The following is a 19,790-nucleotide window of genomic DNA, read 5'->3' as shown; positions in this document are numbered from 1 at the left end:
TTCTGGATTTTTCTTACTGGCCCAAGTGAGAGAATAGCCTGCTTCTGACCCTGGGGAAAATGCCTCCAGCCCAGCGCTCCTCTCAGAGTCCGATGAGAATTTTCAGCCGAGTATCGAGGGACCCGAGGAATTCTGAAGATCCTGCCTGGCGAATCTGCGGATTCCGCTGTGGGCGGGGCCGAGTAAAGGGGCGGGGCCAGGGCGTGCGGAGCCTGGGACTAGGGGGCGCCTCCGGGAGGACCCACGAGGACTCACCCAGATGGGAGGGACGGCCGGGAGGTGGAAAAACACAACCGTGAGCGGTGACTCAGGCAGTTTGCCCCGCCTCGCACATAAATGCAGGGTGTCTTTCCTTCCCGTTATTGCCCTTGGGTGTCTGGCTGCTTAGGATGCCCATTTGCTAGATGGGGAGAGTGAGGCCTGTAGAAGGTGCCCTACTTTGCCGTACTCAAACCCACCATTAGTGGTTAAATCCAGGGACTGCCTCAAGGTTTTCTGATGAGCCTAGTGGGGCCTAAGTGCCCTTAAATGGGCCCTGTAATAATAAACGAGGTCCTACAGGAACGGGACTGGACTGGTGTGTCCTCCTGGCGTCATGGGCCCAGTGCCTGCTTCTTTGGCTATGGAGCCCTATGCTCATGGGAGGCCTCCGCACAACGGCAGCAGTGGCCCAGGCCTACCCCTGGAACTCGGGCTGAGGTCTTCTGAAGGCTGGGCACCGTTTTGATCCCGTGTGGACGCAGGCACTCCCAGGAGGTCCCTTTTCCTGAGCTGAGGATGCCGCAGGCTCCTGATATGCGTACATCAGGCCCTCGCTATATGGCCTTGGGCAAGTCATTGACCTAAGTTTCGGAGTCTTCCTTTAAACTTGGATGTCAATTTGTACACATCCGAACAGTGCAGAAAAGACCCTTAGAGCCTGGTTTATGCAAATTCACCATTTTAAGTAATAGGAAAAGGTGGAAGGGAGACTTATCCAAGGTCTCACACCACAAGATAGAAGATTAGGACTCTAAAATTTTGAGGGAAATAAGGCTGAAAAAATTAATTTACGTGGAGGCATAGGTGTTGAGATCAGATTCCTTTCTGTTCCAGTTGAAAAGCACTGGTTCCTTTTCTCAAATCAAAGAGAGATTCCCATGTGAGGGGTAGATAGTCCAAGTTCAGTTTCATGGACTAGCTGTGTGGTTTTGGGCAAGATCTTCAGCCTTCTTGGGCCTGTTTCCTTATCTCTGAAATGAAAATGATAAAGACTTAACGCTTGAGGTGTTGTGAGAGTTAAATAAGATAACCTATGAAAGTCCCCTAGTATGTGGTAGTTGCTCAAGAAAGAAACTTGAGGCCAGGTGCAGTGGCTAACACTTGTAATCTCAGCACTTTGGGAGGCCAAGGTGGGAGGATCACTTGAGCCCAGGAGTTCAAGACCAGCCTGGACAACATAGTGAGACCCTCCTCTCTACAAAAAAAAAAAAAAAAAATTTAATTAGCTGGGTTGGTGGGACGTGCCTGTGGTGCCAGCTATTTGGGAGGCCGAGGTGGGAGGCTCATGAGCCTGGGAGGTCAAAGCTGCAGTGAGCCAAGATTGCACAGCTGCACTCCAGCCTGGGCAAAAGAGTGAGACTCTGTCTTGGCTGGGCGCGATGGCTCACGCCTGTAATCCCAGCACTTTGGGAGGCCAGGGCAGGTGGATCACTAGGTCAGGAGATCAAGACCATCCTGGCTAACACGGTGAAACCCCATCTCTACTAAAAATACAAAAACAAAATTAGCCGAGCGTGGTGGTGGGCACCTGTAGTCCCAGTTACTTGGGAGGCTGAGGCAGGAGAATGGCATGAACCCGGGAGGTGGCGCTTGCAGTGAGCCGAGATCATGCCACTGTACTCCAGCCTATGCAACAGTGTGAGACAGAGCGAGACTCCGTCTCAAAAAAAAAAAAAAAAAAAAGTGCTTATACTAAACACTCAGGGAGGGCCGGGTGTGGTGGCTCATGCCTGTAATCCCAGCACTTTGGGAGGCCAAGACAGGTGGATCACCTGAGGTCAGGAGTTTGAGACCAGCTTGGCCAACATGGCGAAACCCAGTCTCTAATAAAAATACAAAAATTAGCCGGGTGTGGCGGCACACGCCTGTAATCCCAGCTACTCTGGTGGCTGAGGCAGGAGAATTGCTTGAACCCGGGAGACAGAGGTTACAGTGAGCCGAGATCGCACCACTGCACTCCAGCCTGGACAACACAAGACTCCGTCTCTAAATAAATATTCAGTGGAAGAGATAGACACTCTGAACTCAGGGACAAGAGTTCAAAGCCTGTAGCCTTGGAATAACTCTCCCTATTCAGAAGCTGTTGGCCCTTGTTAGCATCTGACAGGGTTACACCTGAAACCCACTCCCCTCCCAGGTCCTGTCCACCCAAACTTGCCACCACCCGGCTCTTGGGAACAAGTAAAGTTATCCTAAGAAGGCCTGCCCTGCATCCCTTTCACAGCAACAGGGACATCTGTGAAACACGATTTATTATATAAAACAAGGTGCATCCAAATTCAGTGTCAGAAGAGTTTTGTATTCCAAAGGCTAAGGACTGGACCTTCTCCCTTAAAACCTCCTCACCCAACCCTTGCTAAGGACTCAGGCCTGGGGCAGAGGCTGTCAGTCTCTAAAGACCCCAGCCCTGGACCAGGAGGGGGAGAACAAGTTTGGTGCATAGCGTGGGGCTAGGGCAGTGGGTCAGGCACCATCTCTTCTGCGAGTGGCCACAGGTCACCATGGTGGGGGAAGGTGGGGAGCTTGAACCTCCAAAGATAGGTTCATTGTAGGAAAAGCTAGACCAATGCCTTGGGTAGAAACACCCAAATCCCTCTACAACAACTAAAGCAAGAATGTGGAACCCATCGAAATCTTCCCCCAAAATGCCAACCATAAAATAGATTCTACAGAAATAAAGCAAGGAATCCCAGCACTTTGGGAGGCCGAGGCGGGAGGTTCACTTGAGCCCAGGAGTTTGAGACCAGCCTGGGAACATAGCGAAACCCCGTCTCTACAAAAAAATTAGTCGGGTGTGGCAGCACACACCTGTAGTACCAGCTACTCACTACCTGGGAGGCTGTGGTGGGAGAATCTTTTGAGCCTGGAAGGTCGAGGCTACAGTGAGCTGTGACTGTATCACTACACTCCAGCCTGGGAAACACAGACTGTCTCAAAAAAAAAAAAAAAATTAAACCAACAGTTGGCTGCCTTCTGACCTTCACATCCTGTATAGGAATGGAAATGGTGGCTAAAGTCGGCACTGAAGGTCCCACAAGCTCTCCCTGCCTCCCCTCTATCTACTGCATGATCCTTCAACTGAGGCCAGCCCAGGTGCAGAGTAGCTTGCAAAACCCAAGGGACAGACTGATGGGGAAAATCCCTGGGAATGTGGGAGCTGCCCCAAGGCCCAGCCCAGAGGACCCTCCAGGCAGGAATCTGAACTCTGCCTGAGAGTGGCCACTGGAAGTGGCTCCAGCCAGGGGATGGGGGGGGATGAGGTCTGTAGGCCCCTGCGGCCTCTTACAGACCCGGGAGGGAGGCAGTGCTTGCAGTGAGCCATGGCTAACACCAGCCTCACACAGCCTGCAGCTCCCCCTGCAGGCGATTCAGTTCCTCTAGTTCTTGCTTGTAGCGGTCTGTCTTGTGTGCCACCAAGGAGCGGTAGAAATGCAGGGCAAAGGCCACAAACACGAGCCCCACGGGTACCATGATGGCTGTGGAGGCCATGGCTGCTTGCCAGCCTGGCCCATGGGCCCCACCACCACCACAGGCTTGCCGGGGTGGGCAGGCTGGCTCAGCCTGGGACGGTGCTGCGGACGCAGAGGATGGTGGGAGATTGGAAGCTGGACTAAGGGAGGTAGCCACTGGTGCCAGAGTCCCGGGCACCCGGGATGTGGGCACCATGGGGGTCGGTGTGTCCAAGGGAGCCCCAATGGGCACAAACTTGACCCAACCAACCAGGACAACTTCAGCAAGGAAGAGAAAGGTGCCCAGGGCAGTGGAGAAGCCCCAGGCCAGCTCCACGTAGCGGTGCAGTCTCTGGTGTGGCGACTGGTGGACAGAGTTGAGGTTGTGGATGTTGCTCACAGCTTCAATGTGGGGCAGCAGACACGTGGAGACCATGAGTGCAAAGAGGTGCACAGCCACCAGCACGGTGGTGCAGGCACTGAAGGCCACCAGCAGGCCTGGTGGGTACTCGTGGTCGCTCTCCAGCTGCACCTCCACCATGGCCACCTGCAGGGACAAGAGGGGATGTACTGATCTCCCCAAAACCTCCTCAACTGTAGAGATTTTTTCCGCCTATTGGGATACATCACTGATACATATCCCTAGGACCTAGAACCGTGCCTGGCAGAAAGCGGAGACATTCAGTCTCTGTTGAGTAAACGAATGGACAGCTTTGCAAAGTCTCTGTTCTGTTCTGGTTTCCCCACCTGCCTATCAAGAGGACTGGATGGCCAGGCGTGGTGGCTCACGCCTATAATCCCAGCACTTTGGGAGGCCAAAGTGTGTGGATCACCTGAGGTCAGGAGTTTGAGACCAACCTGGCCAACATGGCAAAACCCCATCTCTACTAAAAGTACAAAAATTAGCCGGGCATCGTGGCACATGCCTGTAATCCCAGCTACTCGGCAGGCTGAGGCAGGAAAACTGCTTGAACCCAGGAGGCAGAAGTTTGAGTGAGCCGAGATCACGCCACTGCACTCCAGCCTGGGCAACAGAGCAAGACTCTGTCTCAAAAAAAAAAAATAAAATAAAAATAAAAAAAAGGGCTGGATGACATGCTTCTAACAGGTTTACTGCACAAGGATCAAACAGCAGATTCTGTAGCTGGGCTGCCTGGGATCATTCTCTGCTCTAGCTGTGTAATCTTGAGCAAGTCAGTTCTCTGTGTGCCTCAATTTCCTATCTGGAAATGGAGATCGATAACAGCACCTCCCTGCCTTTTAGGGTTCGTATAAACATTAAATGAAATATACATGAAATGGGCTGGGAGTGGTGGCTCACGCCTTTCATCCCAACACTTTGGGAGGCCGAGTCGGGCGGATCACCTGAGGTCAGGGGTTCAAGACCAGCCTGGCCAACATGGTGAAACCCTGTGTCTACTAAAAATATAAAAATTAGCCGGGCATGATGGTGTGCGCCTCTAATCCCGGCTACTCAGGAGCTTGGGAAGCTGAGGCAGGAGAATTGCTTGAACCCAGGAGGCAGAGGTTGCAGTGAGCCGAGATCGCACCACTGCACTCCAGCCTGGGTGACAGGGTGGGACTCTGTCTCAAAAAAAAAAAAGAAAGAAAGAAAGATAAGAAAGAAAAGAAATAAAGAAAAAGAAAGAAAAAAAGAAAGAGGAACGGAAAGGAAAAGGAAAGAAAGAAAGAGGAAAGGAAAGGAAAAGGAAAAGGAAAAGAAAAAGAAAAAGAACAGTGCCAGGCACAGAGTAAGCACTAGGTATGTGTTTGCTGTTCTTGCTATAGTGAATGCTAAAGTCTGAGGACAGAGTTTACAAATTGGCACTCTGTGGACCACTGCCAGCTTGCAGACGTGTTTTGCTTGGCTCACACAGTGTGTTTCTTAAAAAATGGAAGATGTTGCCAACTTGTAAAACTCAAGAGACTTCTTATATCCCTATTTCCAGATCCCCTTGAAAACTTGGAAGAACTGGCCACACTTGGCCCGCGTTCCTGTATGGCAACTATCAGTTCAAATCAGTCATGGCTGCTCCCCTTGGAAAGGTCATGGGGTCTCTCTCTTTTTTTTTTTTTTTTTTTTGGTAGATGCCAGGTCTTACTATGTTGCCCAGGCTGGCTGGACTCGAACTCCTGGGCTCCTGGGCTCAAGCGATCCTCCTGCCTTGGCCTCCCAAAGTGCTGGGATGAAAGGCGTGAGCCATCACCCCCAATGTCATGGGGTCTCTTGCTTGCTAGTCCCTACCCAGCCAACTTGGCATCCATATTACCTGCCTGGCCCTTTGCAAACATTTGAGTTGATGACCCTATTCTAGGAATTTATAAATTTGGAGTCTGGAACCAGACGGCTTAGGCTCAAATCCTGCCACTTACTTGCTGTGGGACCTTGGGCAGGTGTCTTAACATCTCTGATCCTCAGTTTCCTCATCTGTAAAATGGCCAGAGTAGCAGTACCCACTTTGTAGGCTAACAGATGATGTACATAAAGGCACTGAGGGCAGTGTCTGGTGCTTAGTGACAGCTGGATACAATTTGTGTAATGCTATTCTAACTTAGGCCACCTGAGTTTCAGAACCCCACTCTCTCCCCATCCCTGGTTCTTGTAGGGTCCGTTCAATTGCTCTGGGCCTGGGGAAAGAAGAAGGTAGGTGTAGAGGCTGGCGGGTGGAGGTAGGAAAACAGGGCTGAGTATTTTGGGAAATTGGGCCATGGCAGGTGTCAGGAGGTGTTTTCCACAGACAGGGATCTGGGCCAGGCTTAGTCCTGGTTTCTCCCAGATCCTGGCCCAGGCTCGGTCACCCCTGCTAGGACTGCGGCCAGTCCTGCCCCCAGAACCTAAACCTCCAGCCCTTTGCTTCTGCGGAGAAGGCTTGGGCCCTTAAGCTGTCACCCCAGCAACCTGCACCTGCATATTCTGCCCTGGAGGGATTGTCTCCTTGGGAATAGGCTTGACCATAGGGTTGACCTCCCTCAGCTTGGGTGGCTGCTCCCTTCCCTCTGCAGGCTGTGCAGATGAAGGGGAGCCAACACCCTGTCCCCAAGTGATGCCCCCATCATGAAAGGTAAGCTGGTCTTTGGCTTATGATGACCCTTAGGGTTAGAGAGTTTCCCTGTTCATTGTTCAAATACGGAGGTTGTGGCACAGACGGGGCAGGGACTAGCCCAGATCCCCTAGTGCCATGGTCCCCACCCCAACCGCCTCTGATATCCACCCCCACAGGAGTGCGTTCCCCAAAGTACCTCCTGCAGCTTACTTTCTCCTTTTTCCTGGGGTGATGGTGGGGAAACCCCAAACTAACAGAGCAGCAACCCTGGGTCCCAGTTCATTCGCTCCTGCCCAGAGGCAAGGCTTTTACTTTCCACACCTGTCCAATTAGCAGGCTAGTCTGAGCCATCCTTGGTACGTGACCTGCTCTGACATGCCTGGCTCACCCTGGGGCGGTTACTTGGCTGGCTACAGAGGGCGCACCCTCCATGATCTTACAGTTTCCCACTGGCTTGCAAGGAGGGGTGGAGGCCTGTCCAGGGTCACACAGCTGGCCACAAGCAGGGAGGAGCCAGGACTGTCTGCTGATCCTCACCCTGGGACCTCCCTCCATCCCACTTCCTGTGAGGCCACTGCTGGGGCAGACCGTTAGCCGACACCGTCCTCCTGCACCTGGGGTTTATCAGCTTGAGACTCGCTTATCAGTTTTCTCATCAGCCTCCTTCCCCAGCGATTCCCTCCCGGGCATGATCTCTTGTCAGTTTTCCTGGTTGACACTAGCACCCCTTGGGCCCGCTGAAGAGTGGCCACCTTCCCTGGGACGAGCCCATCTTCAGCTGGGTGACCCTTCCACCCAGCTGATCCATCTCGAGCCCCCCACCTGTTGATGCAGCCCCCACCCAGCTGACCTGCCTTTGAAACTGGCACTGGGACTTAGGAACCACTTCTGCCAGGAACAGGCTCCATCTGGACCACTCTGTCTCATTGTTGCAGTCAACCCCACTGGTGATTTGTTCACCCCACTCCCACTATGACACCTTTAGGACTTTCGTGTCCGCCGGTGGCCCCGTCTCTTGGGGTCCCCTGCACACATACATCCGTAAGAAGAGACTTGCTCAGTCCCGCGGGACCTTGTTCCTCCCCCCTTGACGAAAGCCCCCTCTGCCCTGTCTCCCTTGGGACCTGTTTACTTCGCCCCCTGACCTGTGCCCCCCACGTGCTCTGCCCCACCGGGTGTGACCCCTTCCGGCCCCTCACCATGGCGAAGCCCGAGAGCAGGGCAGACGTGCGGCTGGAAGCTTTGAGTTTGGCCCGGCTGAGGTAGAGGCGGCGCCAGCTGAGCGCCCGCAGCGAGTGCTGACTGGCCCCCATGAGGTCCAGGTAGCCGCGGTGCACGAACTCCCGGTACGTGGCCGAGCCTGCAGGGCTTTCGCCCTCAGGGTTCAGCGGGGCCTGCTCGCCCGCGTCCCCCTCGCCGCCCTTCATCCTGGGGGCGGCGGCACCCGGTGGTCACTACGGGGCAGAAGCGCCTCGGGGGCCCCAGCCGGGCCGGCCCAAGCCCGGGGGCGGCCCCATTCCCAGACAGGGCGAGCAGGATGCAGGCGGCGGGCGCCCAGGAAGAGGCAGCCCCAGTGGAGCAGGAAGAGCAGCGTCTGCGGGGAGCCCCAGGGGCCGGAGCGGGACAGCGACGGCCAAAACAGGAACTGGGACAGAGGCGGAGCCGGGGCTAGCCACATGATGGGGTGGAGCCGGGGACCGAGTCCCCGCAGTCCCGGGCCCGCAGAGATTCCCCGCGAACCCTACCCACCAAGAACATTATCCAAGGGCCTGGACCCCACCGAGGTGCACGCCAGCTCCAGCCCCCTCCAAGGTACAGCTGGACACCCCAGGCGTCCACACTTCCAAATCTCTCCCAAAATGAGCCCAGGAGTGGTGAGCCCACTCATCTGTAGGTAGGAACCCCGCAGATACACACACTAACTCCGCAGCCCCGGCTGGAAGATTTTGAGTTTTATAGCAAACCGTATTGTACAGACCCGGGGCCCAGGGGCCCAGCCCGGCTGGGTCCCCCGCTTGCCCCTCGCCGGGCTGCCTCTTCCCTCCCCCAAGCGGCCCCATTCTCAAGCCTCTCGCTATCCCCAGGCCCCACCCCTCCGGCCTTTGGTCCGCCCAGCCCTCCCCCCACCCGCGCACCTCCCTGTTACCTGAGGTATGTGGATAGATCTCCCCTCCCCTACATGGTAAGCCCCGGCCCCCCGGAGGCCTGCGCGGAGGGGCGGGACCTGGCCCGGCTCATCCCCCGGGTCCCGAAGCCCCACCCCGCGCTGGAGGAAGGGGCGGGGAAGGAGGGCCAGGAGAGTCTGTTACTAGGTTCCCATGGCAACTAAGAGGGGGCCATTTCCAGCCTTAGGACTGGCATCAGGAGGTGTCCGTTGGCTGCTATTTCCATGGCAACCAGGAGTGGCAGTTCCCTGGGCAAATGGGATACAAGTTTCCATGACGATGAAAGAGTGGGAAGAGCCAGGCTGGAGGAATCCCATGGTCCCCATCCTTGGGCTGGCGCCCCCAGCCATAAGGCGGGTCCGGCGGGTGCCGCCGCTCAATACGGTAAAACAAGAACGAGCCTGGGGGTGGCGCAGTCCCAAATGGGCGCCCACCCGCCCGGTCTCAGGTCTCAGTCCAAGCTGGTCCAGTCCCCTCACACTCCGGCTCCCCCGGGTCCGAGGTTCCCCCGGTTCAAGTAACACTTCAGTACAGATGAATGTTCAAGTATTGTGCGGAGAGGCGGGCAGGGGGTTGGGGCGCCCCTCGCCACTCCCCTGGGCCGCGAGCTGAAGAGCGGCTGCCCGCGGCCCCCACTCCTTGCAATAGCTGCCGTTTTCAGTGACGTTCAAGGAGTCAGGGTGAGGGGGAAGGAACTGAAGCCTGGGGAGGGGGGAAGCAGAGAGGTGACCCCCAAGGGGGTATTGCTGTCCCCACACCTGCTCTCATCCCCATCTCCAGCTCAGCCCCGGCTTGCCCCTGGCTCCCCTACCTCTGACACCTGGATCCCCAATTGCTCCTCCTGTTTTCCTTTTGTGGCCCCACCCCCACCCCCCACTCCAAGTAACTGGTCTTTGTTCCCTGAACCCTTGGTGGTCTGCTGTCTGCCCCGCCCCCCGCCCCTTCCACCTCCCCCAGCCCCTGGCTCCCATATCCTGTGCGTGTCCTTTCCCCATTCTCCCCCCCAAACACTTGCAACATAACCCCCCTCCCACCGTCCCTTCGGCTCAGCACCCTCCAGTACCTCTGACCCACTCCCCCCAGGGGATGGACAATGAAGCAGGTAGCAGGGGGAGGACATGGGAAGGAGAAACCCCCAGAGATATCAGTGCAGGGGGGAAAGAAGGGGGTGGCTGGCTTGAGTCCCTGGGTGGGAATCCCAAGTCACTGACACTCAGGAATCCTAGGGTGGTGAGGTGGGAACCTGGCCTCCCAGCAGGGGTGAAATGAAGCCGGAGGTCCAGGCTCCTGTCGAGTCCGGGGGAGGGTGGGGGGCGCCCAACTAGCTGTCCTTGAGAAGCAGCTTCTCCTCAGGGCAGCGGAAGGGGCCAGGGGGCCCGGCAGCTGCCAGCCGGGCACAAGCTTCGGGTGAGAGCTGGCGGCAGGAGCGCAGGTCTAGGCGGCGTAGACGAGGGCAGCGGCGGAACAGCGGGAGGCAGTGGTCCGTTAGGCGATGGCAACCTGGGGATGGGGCAGTGGAGCTGAGACCAGGCAGGTGAGCAAGGGGTTGGCACTGGCCGTGGGGACCCACAGGCTGGCAGGACGGACGGGGAACCGTGCTTACCAGCAAGATTGAGGTGCACCAGGGTCTCGCGGAGTGGGGACGTGGGGGCCGTGAGGAGGTGAACACTGGGGTCCCCGACGTGGGCGCAGTGGCTCAGGTCCAGGGCGCTCAGCTGGGGTGCGTGGCGCAACAGGAGCCGCAGGGAGGCATCTGTCAGCTCCAGACCTGCCAGGCGAAGTTCTGCCACCCCCTGCAGCCGACCACGGCTCTCTGTTTGCCCTGGGCAGCCAGATGAGAGGTCAGCACTCTCATCCCTGCGCCCAGGTATCCAGACCATCTGCCCTCCACCTACTTCCCACATAAGTGAGTGACCTGGTGCACTCTGCGACTTGCTCTTCTCAAAAACACCCTCATGGCCTGACCTCATCTGTCCACTTCTCACATCACCTCCTCGGAGGCCTTCCATGATTACTGTATTTGAGACTACAGTATTCTGCCAGGTGTGGTGGCTCACACCTGTAATCCCAGCACTTTGGGAAGCCGAGGCAGGCGGCTCACTTGAGGTCAGGAGTTCGAGACTAGCCTGGCCTAACATGGCAAAACCTTGTCTCTACTAAACATACAAAAATTACCCAGGCATGGTGGCAGGCGCCTGTAGTCCCAGCTACTCAGGATGCTGAGGCAGAAGACTCCCTTGAACCTGGGAGATGGAGGTTGCAGTGAGCCGAGATTGTGCCACTGCACTCCAGCCTGGTCAACAGAGTGAGACTCTGTCTCAAAAAAAAAAAAAAAAAAAAAAAAAGAAGAGGGCCGGGCATGATGGCTTACGCCTGTAATCCCAGCACTTTGGGAGGCCGAAGTGGGTGGATCATAAGGTCAGGAGTTCAAGGCCAGCCTGGCCAACGTGGTGAAACCCCGTCTCTACTAAAAATACAAAAATTAGCCGGGCATGGTGGCATGTGCCTGTAATCCCAGCTACTCAGGAGGCTGAGGCAGGAGAATCACTTGAACCGGAGAGGTGGAGGTTGCAGTGAGCCAAGATTGTGCCACTGCACCCCAGCCTGGGCAACAGAGCAAGACTCCATCTCAAAATAAATAAATAAATAAATAGAGTCTGTGACCTCCCCTCCTCTTTCTTGCTAGCTGTCTTGCCACATGACATGCCGACTCCTTCACGTTCCATCAAGAGTAAAAGCTACCTGAGGCCTCCCCAGAAGCTGAGCAGATGCAGGCACCATACTTCTTACAGAATCCTGAGCCAATTCAACCTCTTTTCTTTACAGATTACCCAGCTGAAGGTATTTCTTTATAGCAATGCAAAAACTAATGTAATTCTCCACACTCCTACCACTTCCTTGCATCATTTTTTCCTCTTCTCACCATTTGACATATTATATGCATTTTTCTGACATATATACGTTTTCCTTTTTTTTTTCCCCCAAGACGGAGTCTCGCTCTGTCACCCAGGCTGGAGTGCCATGGCGCAATCTCGGGTCACTGCAACTTCCGCCTCCCAGGTTCAAGCAATTCTCCTGCCTCAGCCTCCCGAGTAGCCAGGATTACAGGCACACACCACCACGCCTGGCTATTTTGTATTTTTAGTAGAGATGGGTTTTCACCATGTTGGCCAGGCTGGTCTCGAACTCCAGACCTCGTGATCCACCCACCTCAGCCTCCCAAAGTTCTGGGATTACACACATGAGCCACTGTACCCGGCCATATATACATTTTTCTTATTAATCTTTCTTTCCTGCCACAAGGCTGTCAGTACTACAAAGGCAGGAATTTTTGTCTGTGTTGTTTATTGCTATAGTCCCAGCAACAAGACAGAGTAGGTGTTCAATTTATTTTTGTTCATTCATTCATCAGACACATGACATCCCTGACGGGCCTACCATCCAGGCCCCTCTCCCACTTCCCTCCCCTCCATGGTCAGTAAGTCCCCATCAGGAGCCTCTCTTTTCTCCCTGGTCACCACTTGGGGTCAACACAACTGGTGCCTGCACTCCTGGCCCAACCTCCTCACCTGCTCCACTTCTCTGCTCTTCTTTCTGGCATCCAGAAAGCCGATCTCAAATACAAATGGGACAGCATCCCTCCTCTAAAACTCTCTGAGGGCGCCTCAAAGAGGTCCAGCCTCCTTGGTAGAACATCCCAGTTCCTATAAGGTCTCAGCTGCTAACTCCTCTCCCTCACCCCTAAACACCTAGGCCACATTCCACAAGTGGCCCTGCCTGAGAGACTCTGCCTGCCCCATGTCCCTCTGTCCCTAGTTTTCAGGTCTGAGCTCAGAGGCTCCCTCCTCCCCAGTCTGCAGGATCAAAGTGCTCACACCCCTCATCTTGGCATCCAAAGAATATGGTTTACATTTATTTTATGCCAATGGCTCTCAAACTAGAGAGGCTTCAAAGTCACCTGGAAGGGCTGGTTAAAAGGGATTGCTGGTCCCGGCTGGGCGCGGTGGCTCACGCCTGTAATCCCAGCACTTTGGGAGGCTGAGGCAGGTGGATCATCAGGTCAAGAGTTCGAGACCAGCCTGGCCAACATGGTGAAACCCCGTCTCTACCAAAAATACAAAAAAATTAGCCGGGTGTGGTGGTGCATGCCTGTAATCCCAGCTACTCAGGAGGCTGAGACAGGAGAATTGCCTGAACCAGGGAGTCAGAGGTTGTAGTGAGCCGAGATTACACCTCTGTACCCCAGACTGGGTGACAGATCAAGACTACGTCTCAAAAAAAAAAAAAAAAAAAAGAAAAAAAGGGATTGCTGGTCCCATCCCCAGAGTTTAGACAGGTCTACAGGTTCATTTGTTTTTGAGACATGGTCTTGCTCTGTCGCCCAGGCTGGAGTGCAGTGGTACAATCACAGCTTACTGCAGCCTCGACCTCCCTGTAGCTCATTGTAGCCTTGATCCTCCCACTTTGGCCTCCCAAAGTGCTGGGATTACAGGCCTGAGCCACCGCACCTGACCAGAGTTTACTTCTTTTTTTTTTTTTTTGAGATGGAGTCTCACTCTGTAACCCAGGCTGGAGTACAGTGGTGCAATCTCGGCTCACTGCAACTTCCACCTCCCAGGTTCAAGCAATCTCCTTGCCTCAGCCTCCCAAGTAGTTGGGATTAAAAGCATGCACCACCACGCCTGGCTAATTTTTTAAATTTTTTTGGTAGAGATGGGGTTTCACCATGTTGGCCAGGTTGGTCTCGAACTCCTGACCTCAAGTGGTCTGCCCACCTCGGCCTCCCAAAGTGCTAGGATTACAGGTGTGAGCCACCACGCCTGGCCCAGAGTTTACTTTTTTAACAAGTTCTCCAGTTTTGTGGATGCTGCTGGTCCCCCGACCACACTTTAAGAACCACAGCCTTGGGAGACAACATCTCTGATCATCATTCCTGTTTACAGCCAGGAAACCCAGGCCTGGTGATGCTAAATCTGAACTCTAACCACAGTGTCGTCTGCCTCCCAGGCACCAGCCTATCCCTAAGATAAACTATTAATAGATCAGATGGCACAAACCATGAGGCTGCCCTCCAAACGTGTTTTATGGAGTCTACAGAATGCTAAAAATTTCCTTAATGACTAACACTACAAAAAGGACATTTTTATAAATAAATTTAGGTACTGAGCTTTTCCTTGAAGAATCGTAAGATGTGGCCTCACTAGGCACTCCTTCCCACCAGATGATGACTGAGGGGAGCTGGGTGGCTAGGTGCCACTCCCTAATGTCCTGCACCAATGCATCACTTCTGTTACCTCTCAGGCCAACTCTATGGGCACTTGACTTTGCAAGCCCTAAATTTTAACCCCTCCTCCTGTCTTTGAGGAGCCAGGGGCCTGGAGAGGGGATACCTTTACAGATGCCCTCAACCTTGGGCCACAGCTAAAGGCACAAGGAGGAAAGGCCCATAGAGGAAAGCAGAGGAAACAGAAGTCACTTCTGGCTTGGGCAGGGAGGAGTGGGCATCAGTGAGGATTTCACTAAGGTGGTGGCATTTAAGCTGGGCAAGAGTTTGAAGGTGTATGGCACTGTTCATGATAGTAAAAGCCATGGAATCAACCTCAATGCCCATCAATGAAAGAATGAATAAAGAAAATGTGGTACATATACACCATGGAATACTATGCAGCCATAAAAAAGAACAAGATCATGTCCTTTACAGGAACATGGATGGAGCTGGAGGCCATTATCCTTAGCAAACTAATGCAGGAACAGAAATTGCATGTTCTCACTTCGAGGTGGGAGCTAAATGATGAGAATACATGGACACATCCATGGGAACAACACACCCTGGAGCCTTTCGGAGGGAGGAGGGAGAGGATCAGGAGAAATAACTAATGGTAAATAGACTTAATACCTGGGTGATGAAATAATCGGTACAACAAACCCCCATGACACAAGTTTACCCATTTAACAAACCTGCACATATACCCATGAACTTAAAAGTTAAAAAAAAAATTTAAAAACTAAAAAAAAAAAAAAAAAAAAAAGGCCCACCTTCCTGAGCTCCTGATAAAGGGCTGAACTGAACTGAATTCCAGCAGGAGGAAATGGACCAACCAGCACTTTCTCACCTCCCAGGATGCACCATTCCCAATGCCCACCTTACCCCCCACCCATAGCTCTCCAACTCAGTCCAATTCCAGTAAGAGTGGACAATGGCTGAGTGCTCTGGCCTGACTGGGTGACCTGCAGCAGTCAATCCCTCTGGGCCTCCAGTGCCTCATCTAGAATACGGGAAGAATTTTAGTTGCTTCTCTATTCTCCCCTTCCAGGGCTGTTGTGGAGGGGGTGGGGTGGGAAGAAGGGAACTATGAAAGAGAAGGGTGAAAGAACTCCAAAAGAAAAGATTCTTTTGGCCAGGCATGGTGGCTCACGCCTATAATCCCAACACTTTGGAAGGCAGAGGTGGGCAGATCACTTGAGACAAGGAGTTCGAGATCGGCCTGGACAACATGATGAAACCCTGTTTCTATAAGAATTACAGGCCGGGTGCAGTGGCTCACGCCTGTAATCCCAGCACTTTGGGAGGCCGAGGCGGGCGGATCATGACGTCAGGAGATCGAGACCATCCTGGCTAACACAGTGAAACCCCTTCTCTACTAAAAATACAAAAAATTAGCTGGGCGTGGTGGCGGGTGCCTGTAGTCCCAGCTACTTGGGAGGCTGAGGCAAGAGAATGGCGTGAACCCGGGAGGTGGAGCTTGCAGTGATCCGAGATCGCGCCACTGCACTCCAGCCTGGGCGACAGAGCGAGACTCCGCCTCAAAAAAATAAAAAAAATTACAAAAAAATTACAAAAAAATTAGCCAGACGTGGTGGCACACGCCTGTAGGCCCAGCTACTCAGGAGGCTGAGGTGGGGAGGATCACTTGAACTCAGGAGGCATAAGTTGCAGTAAGCCGAGATCTTGCCACTGCACTCCAGCCTGGGTGACAGAGCCAGATGGTCTCAAAAAACAAAAACAAACAAAAGGATTATCTTATTTCAGGGGACTGCAAATCTCCTTTGAAAATCTTTCCTCAAACTAGACCTCTCCCATCCTGATTGCCTGCTCATTCAAGTTATTCATTCAACAGCTATCTGCAGAGCAGCCACTGAGAACGTGCTGGGGGACCAGCCAGCGCTTGCCCTCAGGGAGCTGGAGACTCTGGCAGGAGGGCACAGATGTGCATCAAGGCACTCCACAATTGCCCAGTAGTATGCTGGCGGGCTGCTCTCAAAGCTGAGAGGGACTCTGAGCTCAGTGTGGGGTGGGATCAGGGAGAGCTTCTTGGAGGAAGTGGCATTTATACTCAGGCCTAAAGGATGATGAGATTTAAGTAGATGAAGAGAGATGGCCTCTGCTCCCAGCATCCCCCTCTGCCAATATGGGCCTCCTGCCCCACCAAACTGCTGGGTCTCACGCTCCCTGGGAAAACCCTGTTCCTTTCAAGGCTCAGTTCAAAGTACACAGCAGGTGGGTGAATGAATGAATAATGCCCAACCAGGGCCTTCCTATTCAAACTCATGTATTCTTTCCTTTCTTCAAGTACTTTGCCATCCAGCATGAGTCAGAAGAGACCTGAGAGGCCTCCTACCCTACCCTACCCTTGCCCAGCCCATTCTCCAGAAAAGCAAACAGAGGCTGCACCTGGTTTGGTGTCTGGTGGAGGCAGCAGCAGCTCCCGGAGCTGGGAGTCTTTAACATCCTCGATCCAGCGGAGGTCCAGGAGCCGCAGGGCTGGCAGTGGGGCTGAGCCCAGGGCAGAGACAGAGAGCCAGGAGCAGCCAGAGAGCACCAGCTCCTGCAGGCCTGCGGAGACAGGGGGCAGTCAGGAAGCAGGTGCTGTGAGGACTCCATCCCAGGCCTGTCCCTGTCCCCACCTTGTCCTCCGCACCACACACCCTACCTTGTAGTCGGTTCAGAAGCCACATGAGCTGCTTCTTGGAGACACCTGTCCAGCTGAGGTCCAGGGCACGGGGCTGGCGGCGAACCACACCACTGAGCATGGGCGGGGTCAGTGACTTCCGCCGGCTCAGGTCCATTCGAGGCCACAGACGCTTGTCATAGCACCTGGCGGCCATAGGGGGGAGACAGAGACCTCAGCCCTCAGCTCTCAGCAGCCCACAGTTCCCAGGCTCCCCAGCTCCAAGGGTGCACCCCAGCTCTCTTCTGGCCACACAGACAACAGGGTGGCAAGAAGCACCTGGCCTCAGCCAAGAGCACTGGGCTTGGAACCCAACTCCATCACTAACTGGAAATGAGACCCTGGGCAAGTCTGTTCCTCTCCCTGAGCCTCAGAAGCCTCGTTTATGATTGAAGGCAATAGCCCTCCGACTCTGCCTGCCCACAGGGCAGCTGTCAGGTCACATGGGCTCATCCCAGCTGTGGGCCTCCCAGCATAGAAAGTGTGCTGCCCAACACATATACAAATGCCACGCATGCTGCCTGATGTCATGCCAAGGAGACTGGTGTTATCCAGTCGTCTCCAGCCACCCTTGGGCTTCTTGATTCCTGACTGAGTTCTGGTGCTCATGGGTCCTTGCCTCCTTTACTCATCTCTGCCTCTGATCCACACCTGTCCCATCTTGACAGCCAGCTGCCCGCAGCTGGACTTACAGCCCTAATATCTTCCCTATTACATTACTGTGTTCCTCCAACTACAATGTAAATTCCACAAGAGCAGATTTGCGTTTTCCACTTTTTGAAAAAAAATTTTTTTTGAGACAGGGTCTCACTCTGTAACCCAGGCTGGACCCAGGCTCACTGCAGCCTCAACCTACTGGGCTCAAGCAATCCTCCCACCTCAGCCTCCTGAGTAGCTGGGACCACAGGCACATGTCACCATGCCTGGCTAATTTTTAAACAATTTTTTTGTACAGACAGGTTCTCACTATGCTGCCTAGGCTGGTCTTGAACTCCTGGCCTCAAGCAATCCTCCTGGCTTGGCCTCCCAAAACACTGGGATTACAGGCATGAGCTACTGCACCCAGCTGCGCATTTGTAATGAATGAATCAAGCTAGTAACTACTTAAAGCTTCCACTGACCACTCTCTCCCACCTCCTCATCTACAGCATTTCATTTATTCACTCTGATTATAGAAAGCGTTATAGGTCCCAAGTATTGAAGCTACAAAGATGAACGAGTCCTGAGCAACATTAAACAGGTTTCCTATCCCGAGCACTCCACAGGCCCCAACAGACTATCTAACATGCAGTGGGCTGGGCGCAGTGGCTCATGCCTGTAATCCCAGCACTTTGGGAGGCCGAGGTGGGTGGATCCCGAAGTCAGGAATTCGAGAACAGCCTGGCCAACATAGTGAAACCCTGTCTCTACTAAAAGTACAAAAAATTAGCTGGGCGTGGTGGCGGGCGCCTGTAATCCTAGCTACTCGGGAGGCTGAGGCAGGAGAATTACTTGAACCCGGGAGGCGGAGGTTGCAGCGAGCCGAGATCACACCACTGCACACCAGCCGGGGCAACAGTGCGAGACTCCGTCTCAAAAAAAAAACAAAAAACAAACAAACAAAAAACATGCAGTGAACTGGAGAAGGGCCTCTCAAACTTACTTCCCCAGGAACCCTTCCCCACCTCTCCCAAGGTGATCTAGTAACATTTTGTAGTACACCGAAGTTCCTTTGGACTCAGTTTGAGAACTCTCTTCTCTGAGTTCAGTATTTCTCAAAGGCATGTCCGGAAATGCCTCTGAGACTCAATGGATTGTGTCAGAAGCAACAGGCCCAGGAAGCTTTTTTTTTTTTTTCTTGAGACAGTGTCTTGCTTAGTTGCCCAGGCTGGGGTGCAGTGCTGCGATCACAGCTCACTGCAACCTTAAACTCCTGGGCTCAAGCCATCCTCCTACTTCAGCCTCCTGAGTAGCTGGGACTACAGGCACATGCCACCACACCTGACTTTTTTTTTTTTTTTTTTTTTTTTTGAGACAGAGTTTCGCTCTTGTTGCCCAGGCTGGAGTGCAATGGTGTGATCTTGGCTCACTGAAACCACCGCCTCCCGAGTTCAAGCGATTCTCCTGCCTCAGTCTCCAGAGTAGCTGGGATAACAGGCATGCACCACCATGCCCGGCTAATTTTTTGTATTTTTAGTAGAGAGAGGGTTTCTCCATGTTGGCCAGGCTGGTCTCGAAATCCTGACCTCAGGTGATCTGCCCACTTCGGCCTCCTGTAGTGCTAGGATTACAGGCGTGAGCCACTGCGCCTGGCCTATTTTTTTATTTTTAGTAGAGACAAGGTTGTCCAGGCTGGTTTTGAACTCCTGAGCTCAAGCGATCCTTCCCTTGGCCTCCCAAGGGAAGCTGTCTCTTGCCTCCCTCCCTGCCCTCATGACTCTGAAAGGCTTTTCCTTGCAGAAGCCCTGGGGTGGGGCAGTGATTCCCAAGCTCCAGTATTTGCTGTTCACTTATCTGCGTAACATGATTTATCTTTGAATCATCTCTTTGCACTTAAAACCAGTATTGTTGCCGGGCGTGGGTGGCTCACGCCTGTAATCCCAGCACTTTGGGAGGCCGAGGCGGGTGGATCACTAGGTCAGGAGACCAAGACCATCCTGGCTAACACGGTGAAACCCCGTCTCTACTAAAAAAAAAAATACAAAAAATTAGCCGGGCGTGGTGGAGGGTGCCTGTAGTCCCAGCTACTCGGGAGGCCGAGGCAGGAGAACGGCGTGAACCCGGGAGGCGGAGCTTGCAGTGAGCCGAGATCGTGCCACTGCACTCCAGCCTGGGAGACAGAACAAGACTCCGTCTCAAAAAAAAAAAAAACCAGTATTGTTTCACATAAATATGTTAATCTTAAAAATAAACACAAAAGTCCAGGCGCAGTGTAATCTCAGC

At 53.7% G+C, this 19,790-nt stretch overlaps 2 protein-coding genes across 5 annotated transcripts in view; both read right to left on the bottom strand.

Annotated features, from left to right (window-relative positions):
• Positions 1 to 2,496: 2,496 nt before the first annotated feature.
• ORAI3 (ORAI calcium release-activated calcium modulator 3) lies at positions 2,497 to 8,975 on the bottom strand. Its single transcript, XM_054455674.2, has 3 exons — positions 8,901 to 8,975; positions 7,954 to 8,399; positions 2,497 to 4,257 (listed from the first exon to the last, which is right to left on the bottom strand). The coding sequence occupies exons 2-3, from the start codon at positions 8,179 to 8,181 to the stop codon at positions 3,598 to 3,600; spliced, it is 888 nt and encodes a 295-aa protein (XP_054311649.1). The 5' UTR covers positions 8,182 to 8,399; positions 8,901 to 8,975; the 3' UTR covers positions 2,497 to 3,597.
• A 473-nt stretch (positions 8,976 to 9,448) lies between these two features.
• The window catches only part of FBXL19 (F-box and leucine rich repeat protein 19), a 29,105-nt gene continuing 18,763 nt past the window's right edge, over positions 9,449 to 19,790 (bottom strand). For 2 of the 4 annotated variants that reach the window (XM_054455663.2, XM_054455661.2), the window contains exons 8-11: positions 16,851 to 17,014; positions 16,592 to 16,753; positions 10,523 to 10,741; positions 9,449 to 10,419 (exon numbers count right to left, since the gene is read on the bottom strand). In XM_054455663.2, coding sequence (XP_054311638.1) covers positions 10,241 to 10,419; positions 10,523 to 10,741; positions 16,592 to 16,753; positions 16,851 to 17,014 — 724 coding nt within the window. In that variant the 3' untranslated portion in view covers positions 9,449 to 10,240. The remainder of the gene's footprint in view (positions 10,420 to 10,522; positions 10,742 to 16,591; positions 16,754 to 16,850; positions 17,015 to 19,790) is intronic. The other 2 variants (XM_054455660.2, XM_054455662.2) reach the window with 2 other exon arrangements.

Source organism: Pongo pygmaeus, chromosome 18 (genome assembly GCF_028885625.2).
Source record: "Pongo pygmaeus isolate AG05252 chromosome 18, NHGRI_mPonPyg2-v2.0_pri, whole genome shotgun sequence".
Taxonomy (NCBI): Eukaryota; Metazoa; Chordata; class Mammalia; order Primates; family Hominidae; genus Pongo; species Pongo pygmaeus.
Note: the sequence above shows the minus strand (reverse complement) of the source record. Positions and strands in the feature narration are given on the sequence as shown.

What these genes read in the sequence shown, in the direction of transcription:
- ORAI3 (XM_054455674.2), bottom strand. Translation starts at nt 8,181, where the DNA reads ATGAAGGGCGGCGAGGGGGACGCGGGCGAGCAGGCCCCGCTGAACCCT. An exon ending in TGCTCTCGGGCTTCGCCATG is followed by an intron (nt 4,258 to 7,953) that starts GTGAGGGGCCGG and finishes TTGTCCCTGCAG; the next exon opens with GTGGCCATGGTGGAGGTGCA.